Raw genomic sequence first — 22,957 nt, 5'->3', positions numbered from 1 at the left:
AACACTTGACAAAGTTGTAGCAACACCAGTCGCCGTTAGAGGTCGCTGTGGGCTTCTGCAGTTCGGCCATGAATGCAGCGAAGAAGTGTGCAGCGCTTTTGGCAAGCTAGCGTCAAGCTTTTGAGGACTCAGGTAGTGCAGGTCAGCTTTGTGGAGCGCGTGCACCTCTATCAAAAAAAAAAAAAAAAAAACCCAAAAGAACCAAAACAAAAAAAAAAAAAACCAAACATGCCAGGGGACATTTAGCCGCTTTCCCTAACCAGTCGACACCACTCCAAGCATCCAAGAGGAGGAGCAACGCGGAGGCTGCTGCGGGGAAACCGTGACGTTTGCCCAGGCAAGTGTTGAGAAGCTTCGAGCCACTTGCTGTTTGGATGCGGGTGTTTTTTTAAAACTTCTAAATGGAAGTCCTGTATCAAATGGAGGCATTAATGGCGTTATACGGGTGTCCACAAACACTGTTTAATTTTTTTATATTCATCTATTTGTTATTCGTGGAATTCATGGTACCCCATAATAGAGTTGTAATAAATGTGACTTGATAGATTCTTGCATCACGTAACGCTTCATAATGTGGCTTTAAGAGATTTTATATATTTTTTTAACAAATCAAACTTGTACCAATGTGGAGCTAATGCTAACCCACGTTAGCAGGCAAACTTTCCCACTCGACGCACAGGCTTTCTTGCATTTTGTGCTTTTTGAAATTCTTTTTTAAAATATTTTTCATATTTTCACCGTAAATATATGCGTGTTGACATCTCACCATAGGAATTACAGACGTGGGATAGGTTTAATAAACATTGGTTAAATTGTAGCGTTAGCATTAGCACGAGCAGCACGATGGCAGCCTCTCTTCCTGTGCGCAGGGATGGAACAGCATGAATCCGTCTGCATAACGAAAAAAAAATGGGATTTTGTTGACTTCACAGTAGCTTTAAATAGTTTGAATATAAATTCAGGTTGTTTAACGCTCAGGTTACGTTTGCGCTACACACTGTTAGTGCCATTATTTAATCCCTCCATCACTCATATCTTTCTTGCATCCACGCCTCTCTGGGAGTGAGAGTGATTGTGTGAGTGAGTATGGGTGTGTGAGTGTGTGTTCTAGTGGAAGCGTGAATTTTTGTGGGTGAAAATTATATATATAAATGAACACACTGTACTTGTGTTGTTGTACATGCAGTTGTCATGCTTAATGATTGATAGACGGAAGGAAGTCAGCGTCAAGTGTTGCGGTGTTGCCTCACACATCTGATGACACAATCCCAGTTACACACACACCCACGCACACACCCTTAAATCACTTTCATGACTACATGATTCAACAACATGCTGCTAAAACCTGCACATACCTTTAGGGCGGCCATTTTAGGAAGCATTGACAGAAGGTAAGATAGTTATTGTCACGTGTTGACTTGACTCAAGTGTTTATATACTGTTATTACAATATGTGGATGTAATGAGAGGACAGTGAGTATGCAAAGTAGACAAATGTGTCGTGTTTATGCAACATTGCTGTTCATATTTGTTTGTCCTGATAATAGGCTGGGTGTTATTTGAAATGGTTAGTTTTTAAAAATATATTTTTGAGTGGTTTCCATTTTTGACAAGATCCACTGGTTGCAGGGGGAATTTTGCAAAAGTATAGTCGGTCATAGTATTAGGTGTGTGAAGAATGACTAAATGAAACCCGCTTTAGTTCCATGTAGACTACACACTCCTAAAATATGATTGGCTGCTGCATCCATGCAGGAATGTAAGTCTGATGTAAAGGCTTCTTTATTCTCGCGCGTGCGGCGACAGTGCTGATGTCAGTGCGGTTCTCCTGCGGGTTGTTTTCGTTTATAACCGAGTGCAACTTGCTCAGTTTTGAAAATGTACTGAAGTTTTTCTCCAAGTTAGAGGTGTCGCGACTGCTGGTATTGGCGAGGACGCCTCAGTTTTGAGTTTCCTCAGCATATTGTGGTCATTTCCGGTTGCCCGTTTTACTTTCCTTTCCCTAAAAAGAAATAAAACAAAAATGCCGAAAAAGGAAGTGTGTCTGCTTGAACAAATGGCTCTTAATGACCAGATGACACGTTTAATTATGTTATAAATTCGATCAAGAAGGCGGCGGCGTAGATGGTGTGTAGCGCCGGGAGGACCGGTGAGTACCTCATCACAGTATGTGACAAAAAGGGGCCAATCACAGGAGATGAGTTCCGCTGCTTTTCCCGCGTAACAACTTTTTATTTTACGCGTGCGCGGCAAGCTACGCAAAAGTACTGGATGGGGCAATCAATGTTCCCGCTAATTTTTGTCATGTCTGAGCAAAGACACTAAGGCTGTGAGCGCTCCTTTTGACCACTGTCAGCAACATCAGACGGATGCACTGTAGTCAGTGTCATCCATTGAAGTTACATGGCTCATTAAAAGGTTCACATTACATGCCCATCAGAACATTTTCAAGAACAATTTTATGTTTTTGCAAACTTACACTGAAAATGTCAACAAACAAAAAAAAATACATTACAATACAAATACATACCAAGCCAACTATTAACTATAAATTTGAAATGTCGCTTCCAACTTTTTATTTTTTTTTTCTCATCCTGCACTTTTTACTTTGGCTCCAGACCAGACCTTTCTCACTCAAAAAAGAGAACATCTCGTCCAGTTTCATCATTCTTTCTTCCATTATTCACTTATCTCGGTGTTTGTAATTATTCGTGTACCCCTTTAAAATAGAGGGGGGCGGTGTCAGGTAAACAAGGAAGTCAAGTGTGTGGCCGAGCAGCAGCTCTTTGTGAGAGGCTGTGTGCTGCTGTGTTTAAAAAAAAAAAATAAAACAACAAAAACACGTCAGGCTTTAGTTCACTGCGCTGGATCTGTTTTCCTCTGTGCTGAGACTGTGCGACGTGTGCGCAAATGCGCAATTGTGCAGCTCAGAGGGAAAATTGGGGGCAATGCGTATGTTATGTGATGCAATCTGGGCTTTTACAGTGCTCCAGGTGGCTAAAACTCACACAACCTGAATGAGCAGCACGATGTGCATTGACGTGATGGAGAATGTTCAATGTAGAAACATGATTTGAGAGAGGAGTGTTTTGAGTTATGAGTGTGGTCAAGGAACAAATGAAACTTTTATCTGAAGGCAAGACCGTATTTATTTGTGTTGCTGGCATTAGCACGGTTGTGTCCACAAATAAAAAGATTTCATCATAACAGCTGCTCACTCGTCAAGTCGTGGGTCACAGGGTGCACACTGGACTCTGTTTGAAGCCTCCTTTAAACATTTGATTTCCCGCCGCGAACTTGGATCGACTTTGACAACAATAATACAACTATCTTCCCAAATTGTCAACACTGACTGCGTTTGTAAACTAGCTCGTCTCTTTTCGCTCATATGTCGTCAGTGTGAGCAATGCACGTCAGTGGGGACCCACTTTGAAATCTGCAGGGACCCGCTTTGAACGCGAGGCCCTCAGACCCAGACCAGTGGCGAAGGTTTATTGTCTAGCCAGGAATGTGGACACCAGCACGGCGCGTTCCACGTGCACGCCAAGCAACACACACCTCAAAGGAGGCCATTGTGACAGCCGTGTTGTTTGCTGTGCCGTCTATTAATAGCGACACGCCTGCTAAATGTTCCTGAAGTGAATTCCCCCCTGAGTTTCTGTTGATGCTGGTGGGGTAGGAGGAGCGCACGCACAACCTAACTGGAGATGCGCACACTATGCTAAGATACGCAGCGCTATTCCACAAAACACAAAATGTGTTAGTTTCATGCATATGACAGACAGGAGCTTAAGAGACAAGCTGCATACATTTCGCAGGTCTGTTATCATTTGTTCACAGCTATATTTGAGCATGTTTGTCATGTTAGCAGGTGTGTAAATGCATATCTGGGTTATGTTAGCATGTGTTTTAGCATATTTGTTATGATAGCAGGTATATTTATTTGGGTGGTATGTTACATTAGCAGTCCAATTTGTTCTTTTGGCAGATATTTTCTGTAAGGACGATAGCCTGTTTATATTTGCAGTATCCACTATTGCTGCTTATATCACAAATAGTTTTTTTTGTTAATGTACTTTTAAAACTTATGTTTTGCATGTGTGGAATTATTCTACTGCTTGTGTTCGTGATTCATTTTATGAGTTCGTGAGCAGTAATTTTCACTTGCGGCATGTCATGGTTGACGTAGTCGCGTTAGCGTAGCGCTGGAATGCCAGAACAAGCCTGACATGGTGATAACACCAATTAAATAGACGTTGCTGCCTCAAATTCTTGTCTAATAAATGGGGCGCACACCGATCACAACAACATAACACACACAGTTGAGTACACAAATTTGGTCGATACAAGGGTTGGGGGATTACTTTTTTAAACTTCATTTGATTGATTTGTATGAAATTCATCAATATTTGAATGGACCAATGTAGGTGTTTGCGAGAAAGGCTAATGGTGTTTATAAGCTTGTAAATAGTGTTGAAAATGATGATGGTGAATATATACATGTGTGTGTGTGTGTGTGTGTATATATATATATATATATATATATATATATATATTATTAATATAGTTTTTGCCCAGCAGGATCCTGAATGTCGCAGAGCCTCTGCTCGTCGGTCGCCTCGCGCTCCCCAATGGCCGGGAGTTGATGCCGTCCAGCGCGATGATGCTGCGTGAGCAGCTGAGGGAGAAGATCTCGGCGGCCTTCTATCGCCACGGACTGTTGTGTGCCACCTACCCGGTGCCCATCATCCTCTTCACCTCAGTCAGCATCCTCACCTGCTGGTGTGTATGCACTTCGTACAGGCGAGGCACACACTGCACGAGTGGCGTCGAATTGATTTTCATCGCGGGCCATAACGTAGTTAATGGTTCCCTTCAGAGGGTTGTTATGATTTTAAAATGATACACACATAGTAATGTATGTTTCTGTCCTCAAGCCAAAGCCCTATCTAATATAATGCTATTACTTTGGTGCTATTTTGTGGCATTGCTGATGTGAAGGCACGATATAGGATCCAGGGGAAAAGCTTCATTCGGTCAGGCTATAGCCCTGTAGCCCTGTAGCCCTGTCTAATAGAGAGGTAGTGTTTTGCCATGATCTTGTGGCACCTCTTAGTCAATTATACTCCTATTTTCTTTTCTGGGGTGTGGGGGTTATTTGTGGATTTTTGCTGTGCTTGGCTGGACTTTTTCATGGAAACGCTGTGCTTTAGTTGAAACAGTTCACTCATTCAGTCTGCTTCCCCCACTGTTCATCTCTCTCTCTCTCTCTCTCTCTCTCTCTCTCTCTCTCTCTCTCTCTATCTCTCTCTCTCTCTCTCTCTCGCTCTCTCTCTCTCTCTCTCGCTCTCTCTCTCTGGCAGCTATCCATTACTAAGGCTCCCGCTTCCTGGGACAGGTCCTGTGGAGTTCAGCACAAGTGTGCGGGACTACAGTGTTCCTACCCACGAGCTTCTCGGAGATGTTGGCGAACGGCCAGACTGGGTATCTTCACTTTTTGTTGAGATTTTTTTTTTTGCCTCTTCACTTACCTACAATCTTTACAGTACATAAAAACTGCTGCTCTACAAGGACAATACATTTTCTTTTTCTTTTGTACTATTGGGAAATTTTTGATTTATCTATCCATCCATTTTCTTAGCTCTTTATCCTCACAAGAGTCGCGGGCAGTGCTGGAGCCCATCCCAGCTGTCAACGGGCAGGAGGGGTTGTACACCCTGAACTGGGTGCCAGCCAATCGCAGGGCACATGGAGACAAACAACAGTCGCATTCACAATCACACCTTGGGGCAATTTAAAGTGTCCAAGTAATGTTGCACGTTTTTTGGATGTGGGAGGAAACTGGAGTGCCCGGAGAAAACTTAAACTGGCACGGGGAGAACATGCAAGTTTTGAATGTGAGTGCGACTGTTTGTCTCTATGTGCCCTGCGATTGGCTGGCAACCGGTTCAGGGTGTACCCCTCCTGCCCGTTGACAGCTGGGATAGGCTCCAGCACTCCCGCGACCCTTGTGAGGATAAGTGGCGAAGGAAAATGGATGGATGGTTTGTATTTTTGCAATTACTATTTAGCTTTGTCTGTCGTACACACAATTTTAAGATTTTGTGGAGCATTGTGCATTTGAAGTGTGAAGAATACGGAAAGAAGCGGATGTGGTCGTGTTTTCCACCTAATAGACTTGTTGATTGGCACAGTACCACGGACCTCCGGTGGCATACATCCAGCAAGTGTTGGTGAAGGCGGCGGTGTCGCCATGGGACAACAGCCTGGTCCCAGTGGATGTGTTTCGCTCGCCGCTCGGGCGAGTCTTCACGCTGCTGGACGAGATCCGCAATCATGTACATGCTGACAGGTTGGCGAATAATCTTATTTCGTAGTATCTTGACTTACCGTTGCCCCAAAATGAAATGAAATGAGGTTTGTTGTTTTTTATCCGGTCAGCAACTCAGGCGTTCGCAGTCTGGAGTCTCTATGCCTGCAAGTGACGGACTTGCTCCCGGGTTTGCGGCGGATGCAGTCTGTACTGCCGGAGCACAGCTGCCTGCTGGTGTCGCCCGGCAACTACTGGCAGAACCAACGCGAGCTCTTCGACGCGGACCCCAACCCCTTAAAGACCATCCAGAAACATGAGCCCAAAGGCCTGCACACCTCTGCCACGCTCAGAGGTGGACAACAACACAAATGTTTCAAAGATCCCGACTGTACGTGTGTGAATGTGTTATTGTCGGTAGTTTTTGTTTTGTCTGTGTTGTTTTGGTGAGTTTGTATGCATTTGTTTTTTTTTTTTGTGCTTTTGCATTCTTATTTGTCATCATATATATCTGCGTTTTTGTTTCAGACCTCCTGTTCGGTGTTCCAGGGAAGCTCACAGGTGTGAGTCACTACAACAGGAAGAAGGTAGTTACTTACACCATCAGCATGGTGCTGTCCAGCTATGATGCAAGGTGATTTTTTTTTTCACTACATATACTATAATGTTGGTGCTTGGATCGGTTATGACTCGAGTTGGTTTTGTGTGAAGTGAAGTCGACTTATCGAGTTTGAGCCTTTCCGAATAATTTGTCTTATGTCGCCACCATTGGAGTATAATTCCCTAGTAAACCAATGACCCCGGTGTACTCTGGCAATAATGTCTGCGGTGTGTGTTCAGGTTCCTGGGCAGCCTTCGCGCTCGTCTGAAGCAGCTCCACCCATGCACCAACTGCAGCCTGAAAATTGAGCGCATGGTTCACGTGCACTTTAAGGAGGAGATCGGTGTGGCGGAGCTCATCCCGCTGGTCACCACCTACATCATCCTCTTCGCCTACATCTACTTCTCCACACGTCAGTGTCTGCTTTGTCCTCCGCCTCTACCTCGGAAACTTGTTAACCACGTTTGTGTGCCAAGTTTGTTCCAATGAAGATAATCCCCTGCGCTTGGCTGACCCGCTGCTAGCCGCTAGGACAAACGTTTGCTCAGTAGACAAAGTACACAACGTGAAGCCGATTAACTTCGATGTCAGTCATTGTGCAGGCGAAACGATGTCAGTTCATTTGCATGTGTCCGCAGGCGTGCATCGCTGGGACTGATTTGGTGAATGTCGGGCCACTCAGTTATTGTGAAAAATGACTTAAAAATTTCTTTGCTATCCCCTCATTCACACTCTGCTCCTATAGACATTTATAATTTCATAGCCTCTCCCACCACACTTCAGCTGTACAGCCAGGTTCACGACCCTTGTCCTGTCCTTCCCTGTATAGCACTACTGCCCCATACAACTATTGCCATTGTACTAGATCAGGGGTGCTCAATGCGTCCAGTTGGTTGTGAAGGCAGTTTTGGAAAAAAAAAGTCAGCCTATCCACCCTGCCGCTTGATCCAAGTTTGCTTAATACATCAAATGACTGGGAGTCGGTTTGACCAATCCTGGTCCTTGTAGCCGCGAGCGAGAAAAACGTAACCGCATCGGAAAACGGGCTACGGCACCAGAAAAAAGTAGCGGTGTGTTGTCCAGAAAATACTGTATATAAGGATTTACTTTCCTGATCTTGTTTTCAGTTTGTGCTTTGGTTTTTGTAGTCTTCATATCTCTAGAGACCACTGGGCAAAAGTGTACACCCTATAAAGTCAGTGCCTATGACAGAATACCAAGAGAGGAACTGTGGTACTGCATGCGCAAGTCCGGTGTGGGGGAGAAATATGTTAGAATAGTACAGGACATATATGAGGACAGCAGAACAGTGGTAAGATGTGCCGTAGGTGTGTCATAACAATTTAGGTGGAGGTGGGACTCCATCAGGGATCCGCGCTGTGCCCCTTCCTGTTTGCGGTAGTAATGGATAGGCTGACAGATGAGGTTAGACTGGAGCCCCCTTGGACCATGATGTTCGCAGGTCCAGAAATGAAGATGTTGAGGTTCTCGCTCGGAGTGAGCAAGTTCAATAAGATTAGAAATGAGCTTTTTAGAGGGACAGCCAAAGTTAGATGTTTTGGAGACAAGGTTAGAGAGAGCAGACTTCGATGCTTTGTACATGTCCAGAGGCGAGAGAGTGAGTACATTGGTAGAAGGGTGCTGAGGATGGAGCTGCCAGGCAAAAGAGCGAGAGAAAGACCAAAGACAACGTTGATGGATGTTGTGAGGGAGGACATGAAGACTGTGGGTGTTACAGAGGAAGATGCACGAGATAGGCTTAGATGGAAAAAGATGACACGCTGTGGCGACCCCTAATCGGGACAAGCCGAAAGGAAAAGAAGAAAAAGAAGTTCAGTATGTGGCAGCTAACGGTGTTCATGCTAATGTGCAACTCTTTTTACCTTTTGGTTTTGTCAGGCCTGTGGCTTAAAGAAGATTTTTACCAGGAAGTGGGTGGAGTAATCAAGTTTGTGGGCAAAATTAAGTAAATTACATCCTCTTTTCAGGTCATAGTCGGTGAAACATTTACATTTTCAGAAGTGGCCACATAACCAATCATACTGTGCATGTGTGTGGAGATTGAAAATAAAACATCTTGATTTGATCTTCCTCCTCTCTCTTGCAGGTAAGATCGACATGGTGAAGTCCAAGTGGGGTCTCGCTCTGGCTGCTGTAGTCACTGTGCTGAGCTCATTGCTCATGTCGGTTGGTCTGTGCACGCTCTTTGGCCTCACGCCCACACTCAACGGAGGGTACGACACACGCACACACACACAGAGGCTTATCAGTGGCCCAATTCCAGTGATTTGTGTAAATGTTTACTAGCAGTCTGTCAAACGGTTGCCATCCTGATATCGACGCTTCACGTTCGGCCAATCATGTGAGAATATCTCGAAAGCTGCCATGGCGTGACGAACGTCACAGAGTATTTGAACCAAACATTCATGTCCGTGCACAATCGACCCAACTGCGCCCAATGCACCAACAAATAGTGACCGTGTGGCTGTGTGTTTGTGTTGTAGCTAACCAGTGTTGACCCACATGCACACTTTATCTTCACAAGATGGATTTCCCGCCAAGTCGTATACATTATAACATGACCAGAGCATGTTTTATGTATTGTTTTTTATTATTGAAGGAAAACTGGTAGATTAGTGGTTAACATTTCAGTCTGACAGTTTGTAAGGTTGGAATTCCTATCTCAGCCTTGGTTTACACTTCCTCACACCAAAAACACGTTTGCATGTTAGCTTCATTGAAGACGCTAAAAGGTTCTTAGGTGTGAGCAGAAGTGCTGCTTTACAATAGTTGCTAATCTGAGCACTTTTAAATGTATAAATGACTGCGTTTTTTTTTGTCCTGACAGGGAAATCTTTCCATACCTGGTGGTGGTGATTGGTGTCGAGAATGTCTTGGTCCTCACTCAGTCTGTGGTGTCCACCCCCGTTGACCTGGAAGTCAAGCTCCGCATAGCTCAGGGTAGGGTTCGGTGATACGGCCTTAAGAGAAGATTTTTTTTTTAATATATAGTTTACAAAAATACAATTTATAATTTTAATCTTTATTTTTGCTCTGCCTGTAGAAAATGAAGTTTTTCAGAACATGTTTTTTCAGTTTTCTTCTCCTGGGATTTGCTTTGTTTCTCCTGATACTCCAACAAGCTTTTTCTCCCAGCATTCTCTTCCACAGATTTTTTTAATTTTATGGACAATGAGAGAAAATGTGTGCTTCCGCTCTTTCCCTTTAACGAAACGCCTGTATGGAAAAGAGAAGTATATTTTCCTACCTTTGACTTTGGAACTCATCTCTGCAGGCCTGAGTAACGAGAGCTGGTCCATCATGAAGAACATGGCCACTGAATTGTGCATCATTCTCATTGGTTACTTCACACTCGTGCCAGCCATCCAGGTTTGGAGCCTTTGTGGATATAAACACCAGGAATACACTGGATAGTTCTTGAGTGGCACTTTTATGTTTGCAGGAGTTCTGCCTATTTGCTGTGGTGGGCCTGGTGTCTGACTTCTTCCTGCAGATGTTCTTCTTCACCACCGTGCTGTCAATAGACGTCCGCCGCATGGAGGTGTGCGCATCCACGTGAATCAAAGTAGCTCTGTTCACACATCAATAATAAATAAAAATATCTCTGCAGCTGGTGGACCTGCACGGGCACATCCGTACAGAGGATGGCCTACCGGCACCAAAGCCCTCACCTCTACGCACACGGACGGCGCCCGCTGCCCCACGGCCCCTTCCTCACACCATTACCCTGCAGCCCCCCAGTAGGAATTTGCGCCCCCCGAAGAGGTTGCGGCTGGTCTACTTCCTGGCTCGTACACGCCTGGCTCAGCGCATCATTATGGTAAGAAGACAACTCAAACTGACCCCTGGTCCAAATGGTCCTGGTTGTGTGACAATCCGCTGAGGAAAAACTCTGGTTTGACTGTATTGTTTGCAAATCTGATGGTCACTTGGACCTGTTAAAGTAGTCCAGTTTGAGTGAGAATCTACTGAGGGCAAAGTCTGGCCTAAATGTAACATCATCAAGGTCAGACTGTAACTTCTGTGGCGTCTGACTAATGTCCGAGTGTAAGATCCTTGGGGTCTCCGTGTAATGTCCTCGAGTATATATCCTTGGGGTTTTAATGCAACGGCCCTGGGTTCTGAGTGCAATGCTTTCGGAGTCATAGCGTAACGTTCTCTGAGTTTGGGTGTAATGTGACTCCCTCTGTGTCCCAAATGTAACATGAGGAGTGGGGGAAATCAAAAAATCTGCTAAGCCAACTACAAAAATAGGTTGATACAAAATTTCTCCCTCAAAGATCCACTAGGACCTAAGAAAAAAAAGTTCTTACTGGAGCTATGTTTGGGGTGCTTGAACCCATGTTTCACTGGCACATTTTTTGGAGACGTGTTGGGCTAATAACCAACTTTGCCAAAACTGACAAAGGAGAGTCAGTAAGCAATTTTAAAAACAGTGTTAGATTTGTAATGTACATACAACAATGCGATTGTTAGCCATACACCATTTTGCTGTCTGAAATTCTGTACACCAAATTAACGCAAAAGCATGTTAATAGTAACTATAATGATGTTTAATTTTAGTGATGGGGGGCGATTATTATTTGATTAGTTCATCAATAATCATTGGGAGACTTGATTGTAAAAAGATTTGATTGTGACAGTCCAAGGTAACACCTTCTGAGTTTCGGATGCAGCGTCCTCACTTAGATTTCAGCTACAAAGTCCCCATCGCTGCCTCAATTGTAGGTCAGCACGGTGATCTGGATTGGTATTTTGGTGTACACCGACCCAGCCGGCGTGCGCACTTACCTGACTGCTCAGGTGTCGGAGCAAAGTACCCTGGGAGACGACGTGGGCGAAGGCCTGACCCCTCACCTTGGGGTGGCCCCTATTTTCCGTGGAGACCCGACCAGTACACTCACTGACCGCCTGGCACCGGACCCGACGCCCTTACCGGAAAACCAACAGCAGGGGCTCCCTGGCTCCAGGGCAGAACCCCTCCCTGAGTCCTCACCGGCTGTACCCCAGATCACCTGGGGTGCTGAGGACGAGGAAGGATGGAGGAGACTTTCCTTCAGACACTGGCCTTCACTCTTCAGTTACTACAACATCACGTTAGCTAAGAGGTGAGTAAACCAGTACTGATTGGGAACCATTTTAATGGAAGGTAAGGGAACCTGCATCTAACTAGTTTTCACGTCTGGCCGTGTTTCAGGTACATCAGTATTTTGCCCATCATCCCTGTTGCCATTCACTTGAGTCCCCAGGAAGCCATCGAACGGCGCCACCCTCAGGACACCCAGCACCCTCTTCCACCCATTCCCAAGGTGGCGGCAGATCTCCAGACAGACCTGACGCTTTACAAGTCAGTAAAAACATGCACGCACACACACACGTGACTCCAACTTCTGAGCTGGACTCCCTCTGGGCCCTGACATACCGTCTTGCTGGGTCCTGGGTCTTGGCACACTCTTCATGGACCTCATGATGGCTCGAATAGTGTGTTTGATGGATTAGGGAACTGTTTCAACATTCCTCTCGTCTCCCTCCTTCCCTGCAGGGTGGCAGCGCTGGGCCTGGGGGCAGGCGTTCTGCTGGTTTTGATGCTCCTGTGTCTCTACCGACTTCTATGCCCGCGAAACTACGGCCAGAACGGTGGGCGCCGGCGCCGAGGGGACCGCCCCTGCGATGGGTACGGATACTGGCCACCTGTCAGCGAGATCTCGCCGCTCTTGCTGCGGGGCCACAGCATGGTGGGAAAGAACAGAGTTTCCATATGTGTCCTCCGCCACACCACCTGAAGAGTTTGAACTTCAGCTTTGACGTCTTGTAGGACATCGAGTGTTTGGCAAGTGATGGGATGCTGCTGGCCAGCTCCTGCCTGGCCGGACAGATCCGGGTTTGGGACGCACAGACGGGAGACTGCCTGACCGTCATCCCCAAGCACGGGTAAGACTGGCCGATGTTTTCGTCCTTCCCTCAGACTCCGCAATTAATTTAACTTGGATGTCACCTCAGATGGCCACATAAATATCCCACCTTTGACTTCAAGAATAGTCTCTTTATCGAATTAGCAGCAACACAGAATATCATACAAAATATATATGCTGTCATCCACAATTCATGCCGATGGTTTCTTTAGGCTCAGTTTTCATTGCTCCCGTCACACTACTCACCCCCGCCTGCCTCCTTAATGACAGGCACTCATCATCACACATACGCTCACTTTTAGTCTGGGTCATTATTTTACTTACTTACTGTACATCATGTCTTGTTGCCCAGCCCTACTATACCCACTGTAGATGTCACCTTAGGTAACTAACCACTTCATGTGCTAATTTAGATGCTACTTTTGACACCACCTTGGATGCCAACTTAGGTGGTACTTTCACATGCCATGCTAAGTGCCTGAAACGGTTATCAGTCATCATAGACGTGTCTTTGAGGTTACTTAGCATGTTGATTGGATTCCCTCTCTAGGCTGAGGCGGAGCAGCAGCAGCGGCTGCTGGGAAAATTTTGGCTCAGAGGGTCCCGACCTCTCGCTGAGTGGCGATAGCCTGTCTGAGGATGAGGGCTACCAGATGTGGCACCGCACCACACCGAGTTGGCCGCCTCTTTTCAAAGACCAGCCGGACCTGACACCGCTCATCGACACCAACTTCACCTCCACGCCGGCCTGTCCCCACGCCACACGGCCCACCAGGGAAGGCTTTGACTATGGTGACCTGGTGGCAGACGCGTACATGGCGCACGAGCCCCCATCACCGTCGAACTTTTTCACCACTTCTTCGTCCTCGCCGCCCTCCAGCATGCTGCCCCACAGTCGCCCCAGCTTCGGGGGCACATGCGACTTGACAGCCCCGGACTTGGATGAGAGCTCAGTGTGGGCCCTGGGGCTGAGAGGCAATCTCATAGCTGCTGGACGGAGCAATGGAAAACTGGAGGTGTGTCCAAGACATGCTGTGTGTGTGCGTGTGTATTTTGTAACGCTGTTTTGTTTGTAGCTGTGGGACACCACCGACGGTCGTTTGCGCTGCAGCAGTGAGGCCGAGGGTGCGTCCGGGATCACAGCGCTAGTTTTCCTCAACAACAGGTGTGCTTGCACAATGTTTGACTTTTGAAGACCATCAGCTGATGTGTTTCACTGTCTGTATCAGAATCGTGGCAGCGCGTCTGAACGGCTCTCTTGACTTCTTCAGCGTGGACATCAACAAACCTCTCGCTCTGCTTCAGTATCGAGGTGAGACCACTTTTGTGCGCTTTAAAAGTGCATGGCACTTAAAATGTTGACGTTCTTCACCTTTCATTACATAAAACTCGGTAAAAACATAAATTGAAGTCAGGTTATGCTAAGCAATTGTCCGCGTTTTTTTGATATACAGTATATTCACTTTATGTACAGTCAAGCCTCGGTTTTCGAATTAAAATTTCGAGATTGTTTTGCTTCTGTTTTCGAACAAAAATCGTTACCCGAACGCCGCTGACAAAACCTGGAAATAACATATTGCGCGCAGCCAGGCCAACTGACCCACGACGCCCTTTGTGAATTCCCACGCTGCTGAAAAAATCTGGAAATAGCATTTTTCGTTTTGTTATTGTCTATTCGAACGCCCCCCGAAAAAAAAAATACGGAAATGACATAACGCGCGCGGCGCAATCAGCGCACTTTTGTTATTCTGTATAACGCAGCCTCGATACAAAAACGTGTCCCGGTAGTGACTGTTGTTTGTCCCGAGTGCTGACATCAAAGCCATTTGTGCCAAGTGAAACAAAATCCATAATTTCGTTGAACTCCACCACCCCAATAAATGGGAATGTAGCAGAGCGGTCCAAAATTTTAATGATGTTGTGATGAGCAACTTCAGAAATGTTCTTAAGAGACGGCTGAAACAAATTACATTAATTTGTTTTTTGTTAAAAAGGGGCGAGTCACGACCCCTGAAGGCATTTGTACTGTTGTTGAAGCATTTCTTCATTTTTGTTTTGTTTAACTGTGTTGCGTTGTAAAAATGAAAAAAAAAATACCCCCCCCCATTATTGTTTGTTTAAAGTTACTTATTTACTCCACTTTTGATAATAAAAAAAAGTTTACAAAGATTGGGGCCGAGTCGCTACAGATACGGCAATGCACTCCCAGCCTAGCGTACACTAGTACTAAACCATACATTTTAAGCAAAAAATATATATTTCTTAAATTCTTTTATTTTATGAAGTATTTAAACTATACATGTATTTCTTCTATGCAGTTTATTATCACGGAACGCTAATAAAAATGCTTTAAAAAGCATATTTTTTTTAGGTTTGGAACGCATTATTTCTTTTTCTATTCATTGTAATGGGAGACATTGATTCGGTTTTTGAACAATTACATTTTCGAAGCGTTTTCCGGAACGGATTGTGGTCGAGAACCGAGGCATAACTGTATATATGTATATATATATATATATATATATAATATATATATATATATATATATATATATATATATTTTTTTTTTTTTTTTACACTGCAACATCACAGCTTTTTGTACATCGTCATGAAGCAAATAGTATTTTACAATTTTTCAGGATTTTCTGGTGGCCAGCAGCCATGTATCCCACTAGATAAGATCCGGCCCTGCACTGAGCAGCAGCAGAATCACATCTTCACATTCAGAACGAAAACAGGAGAAATCTGGAGTAAGCTGACAATTTTTAAAGGAGTGTATACTTTATTAGCATCAATATGTGATGTTTTATAAATCAAAACAATGCAGAACAGAAATTAGAGAAAACAATTGCGATTTTCTTCTGACACTGAATTACCTGTATATATTGAGGCATTATTGATAGAAATTCACTAGTTCTAAATAGAGTTTGTCTCGATATGGAGGATGCAAAAATGCAAGTTTATCAAAGTTTGCTTTTCTGAGTGAAAAGGGAAAAAAACATGAACATTTAAAATAAATAAACAAAATTGTGATGCATGAATTTTCAACCTTCAAATATCTTGGGGCAACAATGGCCCAAAAAACATTTTGTTTTTTTTGGCCGAAATAAAATGGCTGAACCATGATGTTTTAATGACGGAAGCTAAACCTGCGCCCACATGCACTTTGCAAGAAAAAGCTCGGCGGGAACACCAAAAACAAGGTAGCGTACTGCGTGGGTATCTTTACTTCCGCTGTTTAGCGGCTACAACGGTCCATTCATTTTTTGAGAGATAATTTAAATAGCCAATAAAATGCAAGTTGCTTCACGATGCAATGCTTGTAGCCATTGACCAATAGCGAATAAAGCTACAGCTAGGTGGAGATGTTGCAAACCACATGAATTTGCGAACATATTGTTAACTTGAAATTAATTAACCGTAATTCCCGGCCTACAGAGTGCACCTGGTGACAAGCCTCGGTACACAGAAAGAGTTTAACGCTAACGCGGTGGTGCTAACATGACGGCGCAAACGCAGCGGTGATAACGCGGCGGGGTTCACACAAAGTCGCGTGACGGCTGTGAAAAAAATGTCGCGGCTTTTGGCCGGGAATTACGGGACTAGACAAAATATGGTAAAATATGAATTTCCTGTTTTGTCCCCCCCCCGCCCTCTCTTTTTCAGGTACTCCGGGTCGGGGTGGTGTACCTACGTCGCCCTGCTACAGCAGCGAGGATGCCATCAGTTGCCAGCTGACGCGCTCGGTGCAGTGCGCCCACCAGAAGCCCATCACGGTCCTCAAGGCTGCCGCCGGCAGGGTGGTCACCGGCAGCCACGACCGCACCGTGCGGGTAAGAAGTGCCGGGGGGAGGTGCGACGCTGGCCACGTGGGACATGCCGGAAAAGATGGCAGAATGTGCTACGTGTTTGTGTGGGCGCAGGTTTATCGTCTGGAGGACTCGTGCTGCCTTTTCACGCTTCAAGGCCACTCGGCAGGCATCACCGCTGTCTACATTGATGAGGTCATGCTCAGTTTTTGCATGTGCATGCGTGCGTGTGTGTCTAAGTGATTCTGTGAGAGAGTGAGACCGACTGCATCTGTGTTGCTAAAATTTTATTATTGTTCTTGTTTTTTAGACAATGGTCCTGGCAAGCGGCGGCCAGGACGGCGCCATCTGCCTGTGGGATGTCCTGACGGGAAACCGCGTCAGCCATGTTTTTGGCCACCGTGGCGACGTCACCTCCCTGGTGTGCACGCCCCTTTGCATCATCAGCTCGGGTTTGGATGACCTCATATGCGTATGGGACAGAAGCACTGGCATCAAACTATACTGTATACAGCAGGTATGTGACGGTATGTGTGCGCATCTGTCTGTGTGTGTGTGTGTGTGTGTGTCTGGTCACGAGTGTGCATGTGCATGTGTGTGTGTCAGCATAGGTGTGTTTCTTTACATGTTTGTGTGCGTGTCTGTCTGCCTGTTTTTACGTGCACATTTGTGTGTGTATGTGTGTGTATTTGTCTGCCTGTGTGTGTGTATCTGCGTTTGGTCATGTGTTTGCTTGTGTGTGTGTGTGTCAGCATAGGTGTGTGCTTCTTTACATGTTTGTGTGTGTCTGTGTGTGTGTGCATGTCCTTATCAATTTGTTTCTGTTGACTTCCTGCATGTATGCACGTGTGTTCTCCTACCCAGGAGGCCGGCTGCGGTTCCAGTCTGGGTCTGATCTCAGACTCTCTGCTAGTAACTGGTGGTCTAGGCTGCGTGTCCTTCTGGGACCTGAACTACGGAGACCTGATCCAGACTGTATACCTGGGCCCGAGTAGCGACGGTCAGGGAGTGAGGCAGTTACTCGTCCTCAACAACGCCGCCATCGTGTGCGATTTTGGAAGCGAGCTCAGTCTGGTTTTCGTACCATCGGTCCTGGAGAAACTGGACTGAGGTCTGTGATCTGATCTTTGGTTTGAAGCCCTGTATGCTGCTAACCTGTATAAACACACCCCTCCCACATAGAAAGACAAAACTGTAATTTAAAAAGGAAAAAAAACGCAAGGAAGGGTGTGTGTGTTTGGGGGGGGGGGGGTGAATCCTGCTGCCTTGTTTGCATCATCTGCGAACATGTGACCTGCTGCCAACCATGTACATCGAAGGTGTGGTGGTGTTAATGTACACATCAATTATTTATTATCGGTACCTGAGATCTTTATCATGGAACCCGGGAGACAGCATCTTATTTTTACGTCGCTTGTATGACCTACAGTTGAAGCCAGAAGTTTACATACACCGTGTAAAAACACACGTTTCAGTTGTTGTCTCACTGTCTGAAGTCAAATCAGACTAAAGCGCTCCAATTTCTGGTCATTCGGGATCCACCACCAATATTTAATTTTTTCAAATCCCACAATAATGACAGATAGAATTTTACATTATTTTCTTTGATATCAAAATTTTACATACACAAAAGGTACTACGTCCTTAACAAACATGGGGAAGCCCACGCAATGAGGTCACGGCTTTGGAAGCTTCTGATAGGTGAATTGACATGAATTAATTGACAGCACACACGCGGGTATATTAAAGGCCACACCTCAAACACGATGATTTTTTTGTTTGAAATCATGGGAAAATATAAGGAAATGGCCCAGGAAATCGGAGAAAGTATTCTGAAGCTTTGCAAGTCTGTCTCATCCTTGGGTGCAATTTCTGGATGCTTGAAGTTGCCACGTTTATCTCTTCAAACAAATACACTCAAATAGAAATATGGTGAGGTTTAGTCTGATTTGAATTCAGACAGCGAGACAAAAACTGAAATGTGTGTTTTTGCACGGTGTATGTAAACGTCTGGCTTCAACTGTATAACATAGGCTTTAAAATGCGTAAGCTGTGCTCGCAGTTTAATAAAGTGTATGCGACTCATAAAGCGTGGATGGTTGCGACTTCATGAGTCGCACACCTAAGGCGCAGGTTTGGTTTACATATTGAACAATCTAAGTTGCACTTGCGACCAAGAAAAAGTGGGTGGAAATCTCATCAAATTGCAGTTGCACGATGCAAAGGTTTGAGGATGATACTAAAAGTACAGGTACTGCTTAATTTGTGTGCGTAAAATACGGTTAATGGACTGCACTTACAGATGAAACCAGACGTTTACATATACTACTTAATTTTTTCCTCGTTGTTAAACTAAACCTTTCGTGTTTTGGGTCTATTAGGATTACAAGTTATTTTAATGAACCAAATGCTAGAATATGGAACAGAACTGTGGACTTGCACAAGTCTGGTCCATCCTTGGGTGCAATTTCCATATGGCCCAAATCTGCCGGATTGAACTGTTCAAATCAATCATACACAAGTATAAACATTATGGCAATGTCCAGTGATCATACCACTCAGCAAAATAGAGTGTGCAGTACTATGTCTCAGAGATGAACGCGTTGTCGTTCAAAATCTGCACATCAACCCAAGAACAAAAGCAAAAGATCGTAAAATGCTGGCTGGAGCTGGTTAAGATGTCATTTTCCTCAGTGGAACGAATACTGTACCAACATGGGCAGGAATGCAACTCTCCCAGGATGAAGCCATTAATTCCCAAAACATAAGCAAAAGATAAATTACCGTAATTCCCGGCCTACAGACCTCACCTGGTTACAAACCTCACCGAGTACATTTGTAAAGGAAATACCATTTGGTACCATTTTTATACGCCGCTGCCGTGTAAAAGCCGCAAGTGGCCTCATTGAAACACGAAATATTTACAAAGACGGTACACAGAAAGTTTAACGCTAAAGCTAAGCACTGCGCTAAAGCTAGTGCTAATGCTAACAGGGCCGGTTAAAATAAAACTTATTGGTAAATATCACTGAGACACGCTAGTAACACAGCAGCAACATGCTAGCACAGGGCTACCGCTAGCACAGCGCGAACATGGCCAGGAAAAATTACTTCCTCAGCACAAATATTCCACCGCTCTCATTCTTTTCCGCTCGAGTGCCCCCTCGTGGCCGTTAGAAAAAAATGCACAAATTAGCCGCATCACCGCAAAAACTGCAGGGTTGAAAGTGTGTGAAAAATGCCGCGGGTTGTAGGCCGGAAATTACGGTACAGTTTGCAAATGTGTAGAGTGACAAAGACCTTCATTTTTGGAGATTTCCTGTCGTCTGACTTAACAAAAATGTAAGTATTTGGCTATAATCATAACATTTGAAGGAGAAAGGAAGGGGGTAGGGAACGTCTCGTTGTGGGGTCGCTTTTCTCGTGGGGGGACTGGTTCATTGTTGGCATTGTGAGGAAAGAATTTTATGTGGAAATACTGAAGCAAAATCTCAAAAAAATTCAAATACTGTGAAGCTGGTTTCAAAGTGCCCTAAGGATAACGAAGTCCATTTTTTTGGAGTGGCCGTCACAAAGTCCTGACTTTTTAGCTATTGAGACTTTCCGGGTCGACCCGAAAAGGCATGTGTGAGCGCGGCGCCCTACAAACGTTGCTAATTGACACCAGTTCTGTCAGAAGTGGCCCCAAATCCCTCCCACACTATCGTGACAAACTTTCAGAAAAACAGCCAAAATGTTTGACCCAAGGTTATATGCAAAGGTACCAATTATTAATGAAATGTACGTCAACGTCCGACTTTGAAGATCCTCTCATTATTCGGGGATTTCGCAAACGGAAATAATTTTGGTCAATGTAATTGATCGCAAACAGAAAAATATTTCCGTAATTTCCAGCCGAAAAGACGCGACTTTTTTTTCACACGCTTTCAATCCTGCGGTTTATGCGGATAATTTGGGCATTTTTTTTTTCCCGACACTAGAACGGAAAAGTACGTGCCGAGGGAGTGACTTTTACCGGTCTGGGCCTGTAAGTGCTGCGCTAGCGTGTTACTGCTGTGTCTCAGTGATTTTTAACGGTATTTTTTTTTCATTTATTTTTAACTGGCCCTGTTAGCGCGCTGTATAACGTCTTTCTTTGTAAATATTTCGTGTTTCAATGTGGGCACTTGCGGCTTTTACACAGCTGTGGCATACGTATGTACCAAATGGTATTTCCTTTACAAATCTACTGGGTGAGGTTTATAACCAGGTGCGCTCTGTAGGCCGGAAATTACGGTAATCTGATTTCATGCTGCATTCAGGAAAAAAAAAAAAAAAGGGTTCTTTTAGTCTGTCTGGTTGGTTGTAGCGTTAACGCTAGCGCGGCGCTAAAGCTAATGCTAGGTATTGGTACTTCCTTTACAAATGTATTCGGTGAGGCTTTTAACCAGCTGTTAGCGTTAGCACAGCACTAAAGCTAACGCGGCGCTAACGCTAACAGGGCTGGTTAAAATAAAAGTGAATTGTTTAGCTCTTTAGCAACAGCATATGGTGCTCAAAGTACTTTAGAAAGCCTCCATTCAGCTATTGTAAAGCGACTCACGAGATCTGCAAGGCGAAGGTAAGCTTCTCCGGTGCCTCACGAAATCTCGTGCGAAGGGCGCAACCGCGCCTTATAAATCTCGCGATACGCTTCGTGAATCGCACGCGTGCTTTATTGACTGAAACTTTTGTAAGCTGCACCGTTTGTATCGTGCAACTGCAACTTGGTAAAAGTTTACTAGCGGGCGGGTGTGTCGTGTCGTGTCGCGACGTGACGTGACGTGACGGGGTCTCCTGGGTTTACGTACTTTGTGGGAGGATGTAGTTGAACTGGAAGCCGGACTGCGCGCGTCACGTTTACGCGACGACGTCCGGTTGAAACTTGAAGAGGTCACGTGACTCTCGCCGCCGCCGCTCGGCTTTTTGTCCTTTTAGCGCTGGGGGGGGGGCAACAAATGGTCCGTTTTTTTCTTTTTTCTAGCCCACGCTGTAGTTGCATTATAAAGAGTCCCTTGATTGATTTTTCTTGATTTTATTTAATGGTTATTAATTTTTACTTTTTACCTTCACTCATTTATAATTTGATTTACGTCATTTTAAATTTTAAAAATATTTAAAGATAATTTTATGAATACAATTACAACTATTTTAAAAAAATTGTAATTACAATCTTCCTCTTTTCTTTTTGGCTTGTCACGTTTGGGGTCACCACAGCGTGTCATCTTCGATGAACACATAAATTGACTTATTAAATGAGATGAACTGCAGTTATTTAAAACCTGAGTTCGGAATGAGCTGCCCCCCTTTATCCTTTTGCCCACCCCTGCCTTAGTGAAGCGTCGTGCGACTTTTCGGACCAAACAAGCAAATGTATTGTATTGTTAGTGTCATGCTATCTTAAGGCTCTCTAGGCACTTTTTGTGTTAGCACATTTTCCTTTTATTGTTTTTTTTTTTTTTTTTTTGAAATTATTTTCTCTTGTAACGTCAGTCAGACATCGGTGAGAAAACCAGGGGTCCGAGGTGTCCGCCGCCAGAGCAAAAAAAAAAAAAAAAAAAAAAAGACTTATTACATCGAGGCAGGAAAACCTGCCCCCGGTCTTTCATCTGCTGGCTGTGCGGCCTACAGTAGTGACATAACTTATTGACTTTTGTAACAACAACAACAACAAAAAAAAAATCTTTGTACTAATTTTCAAATAAAGATGCTTTGATATGACTGTGGTGGCATATCGCTTGTGTGAGTTGAATGCCGGCGGCATGGTGGGTTAGAACTGGCCTCACAGTTCTGAGGTTCCGGGTTCAAATCCCAGACCCGCCTGCCTGGGTTTTCTCCGGGCACTCCGGTTTCCTCCCACACATCCCCTAAACATGCAACATTAATTGGACACTCTAAATTGCCCCTAGGTGTGACTGTGAGTGCGACTTGTTTGTCTCCATGTGCCCTGCGATTGACTGGCAACCAATCCAGCGTGTATCCCGCCCTCCTACCCGTTGACATGCAGGCAGCACGCCCCGTGATCCTTGTGAGGATAAGCGGTGAAGAAAATGGATGGATGGATGAGTTGAACGCCCACCTCCACACAAAAAAAAACATTCACCACACACAAACTATATACGGTGTTGTTTGGTGACGCATTATTTAATTAATCATTATTAACGGCTTTATTTTTATAAATCATTTATTTTGAATTTAATACATTAATATGGTCATGGTGCAAATGAAAGTCATCTTACAGGGCCAATGTAACGCATAAAATTTATTGACATGGCTGAATTTCACT

General features: G+C 44.7%; 1 protein-coding gene across 2 annotated transcripts; it reads left to right on the top strand.

The window, feature by feature from the left end:
* Positions 1-51: 51 nt before the first annotated feature.
* Positions 52-22,392, top strand: scap (SREBF chaperone). Of its 2 annotated transcripts, XM_061818810.1 has the most exons (24): positions 52-337; positions 4,582-4,782; positions 5,364-5,484; positions 6,195-6,352; positions 6,442-6,665; positions 6,839-6,944; positions 7,151-7,323; positions 9,019-9,145; positions 9,760-9,872; positions 10,207-10,301; positions 10,375-10,473; positions 10,543-10,752; positions 11,661-12,040; positions 12,130-12,279; positions 12,475-12,667; positions 12,748-12,863; positions 13,395-13,860; positions 13,921-14,009; positions 14,074-14,156; positions 15,484-15,594; positions 16,511-16,677; positions 16,768-16,848; positions 16,964-17,170; positions 17,518-22,392. In XM_061818810.1, the coding sequence occupies exons 2-24, from the start codon at positions 4,646-4,648 to the stop codon at positions 17,761-17,763; spliced, it is 3,852 nt and encodes a 1,283-aa protein (XP_061674794.1). In that variant the 5' UTR covers positions 52-337; positions 4,582-4,645; the 3' UTR covers positions 17,764-22,392. The 2 variants fall into 2 exon arrangements, with proteins under 2 accessions (XP_061674794.1, XP_061674795.1); XM_061818811.1 differs by lacking the exon at positions 15,484-15,594.
* The last annotated feature ends 565 nt before the right edge of the window (positions 22,393-22,957 follow it).

The sequence above is a fragment of the Syngnathoides biaculeatus genome, chromosome 5 (assembly GCF_019802595.1).
Source record: "Syngnathoides biaculeatus isolate LvHL_M chromosome 5, ASM1980259v1, whole genome shotgun sequence".
Taxonomy (NCBI): domain Eukaryota; kingdom Metazoa; phylum Chordata; class Actinopteri; order Syngnathiformes; family Syngnathidae; genus Syngnathoides; species Syngnathoides biaculeatus.
This window is presented reverse-complemented; position numbering and strand designations above follow the sequence as displayed.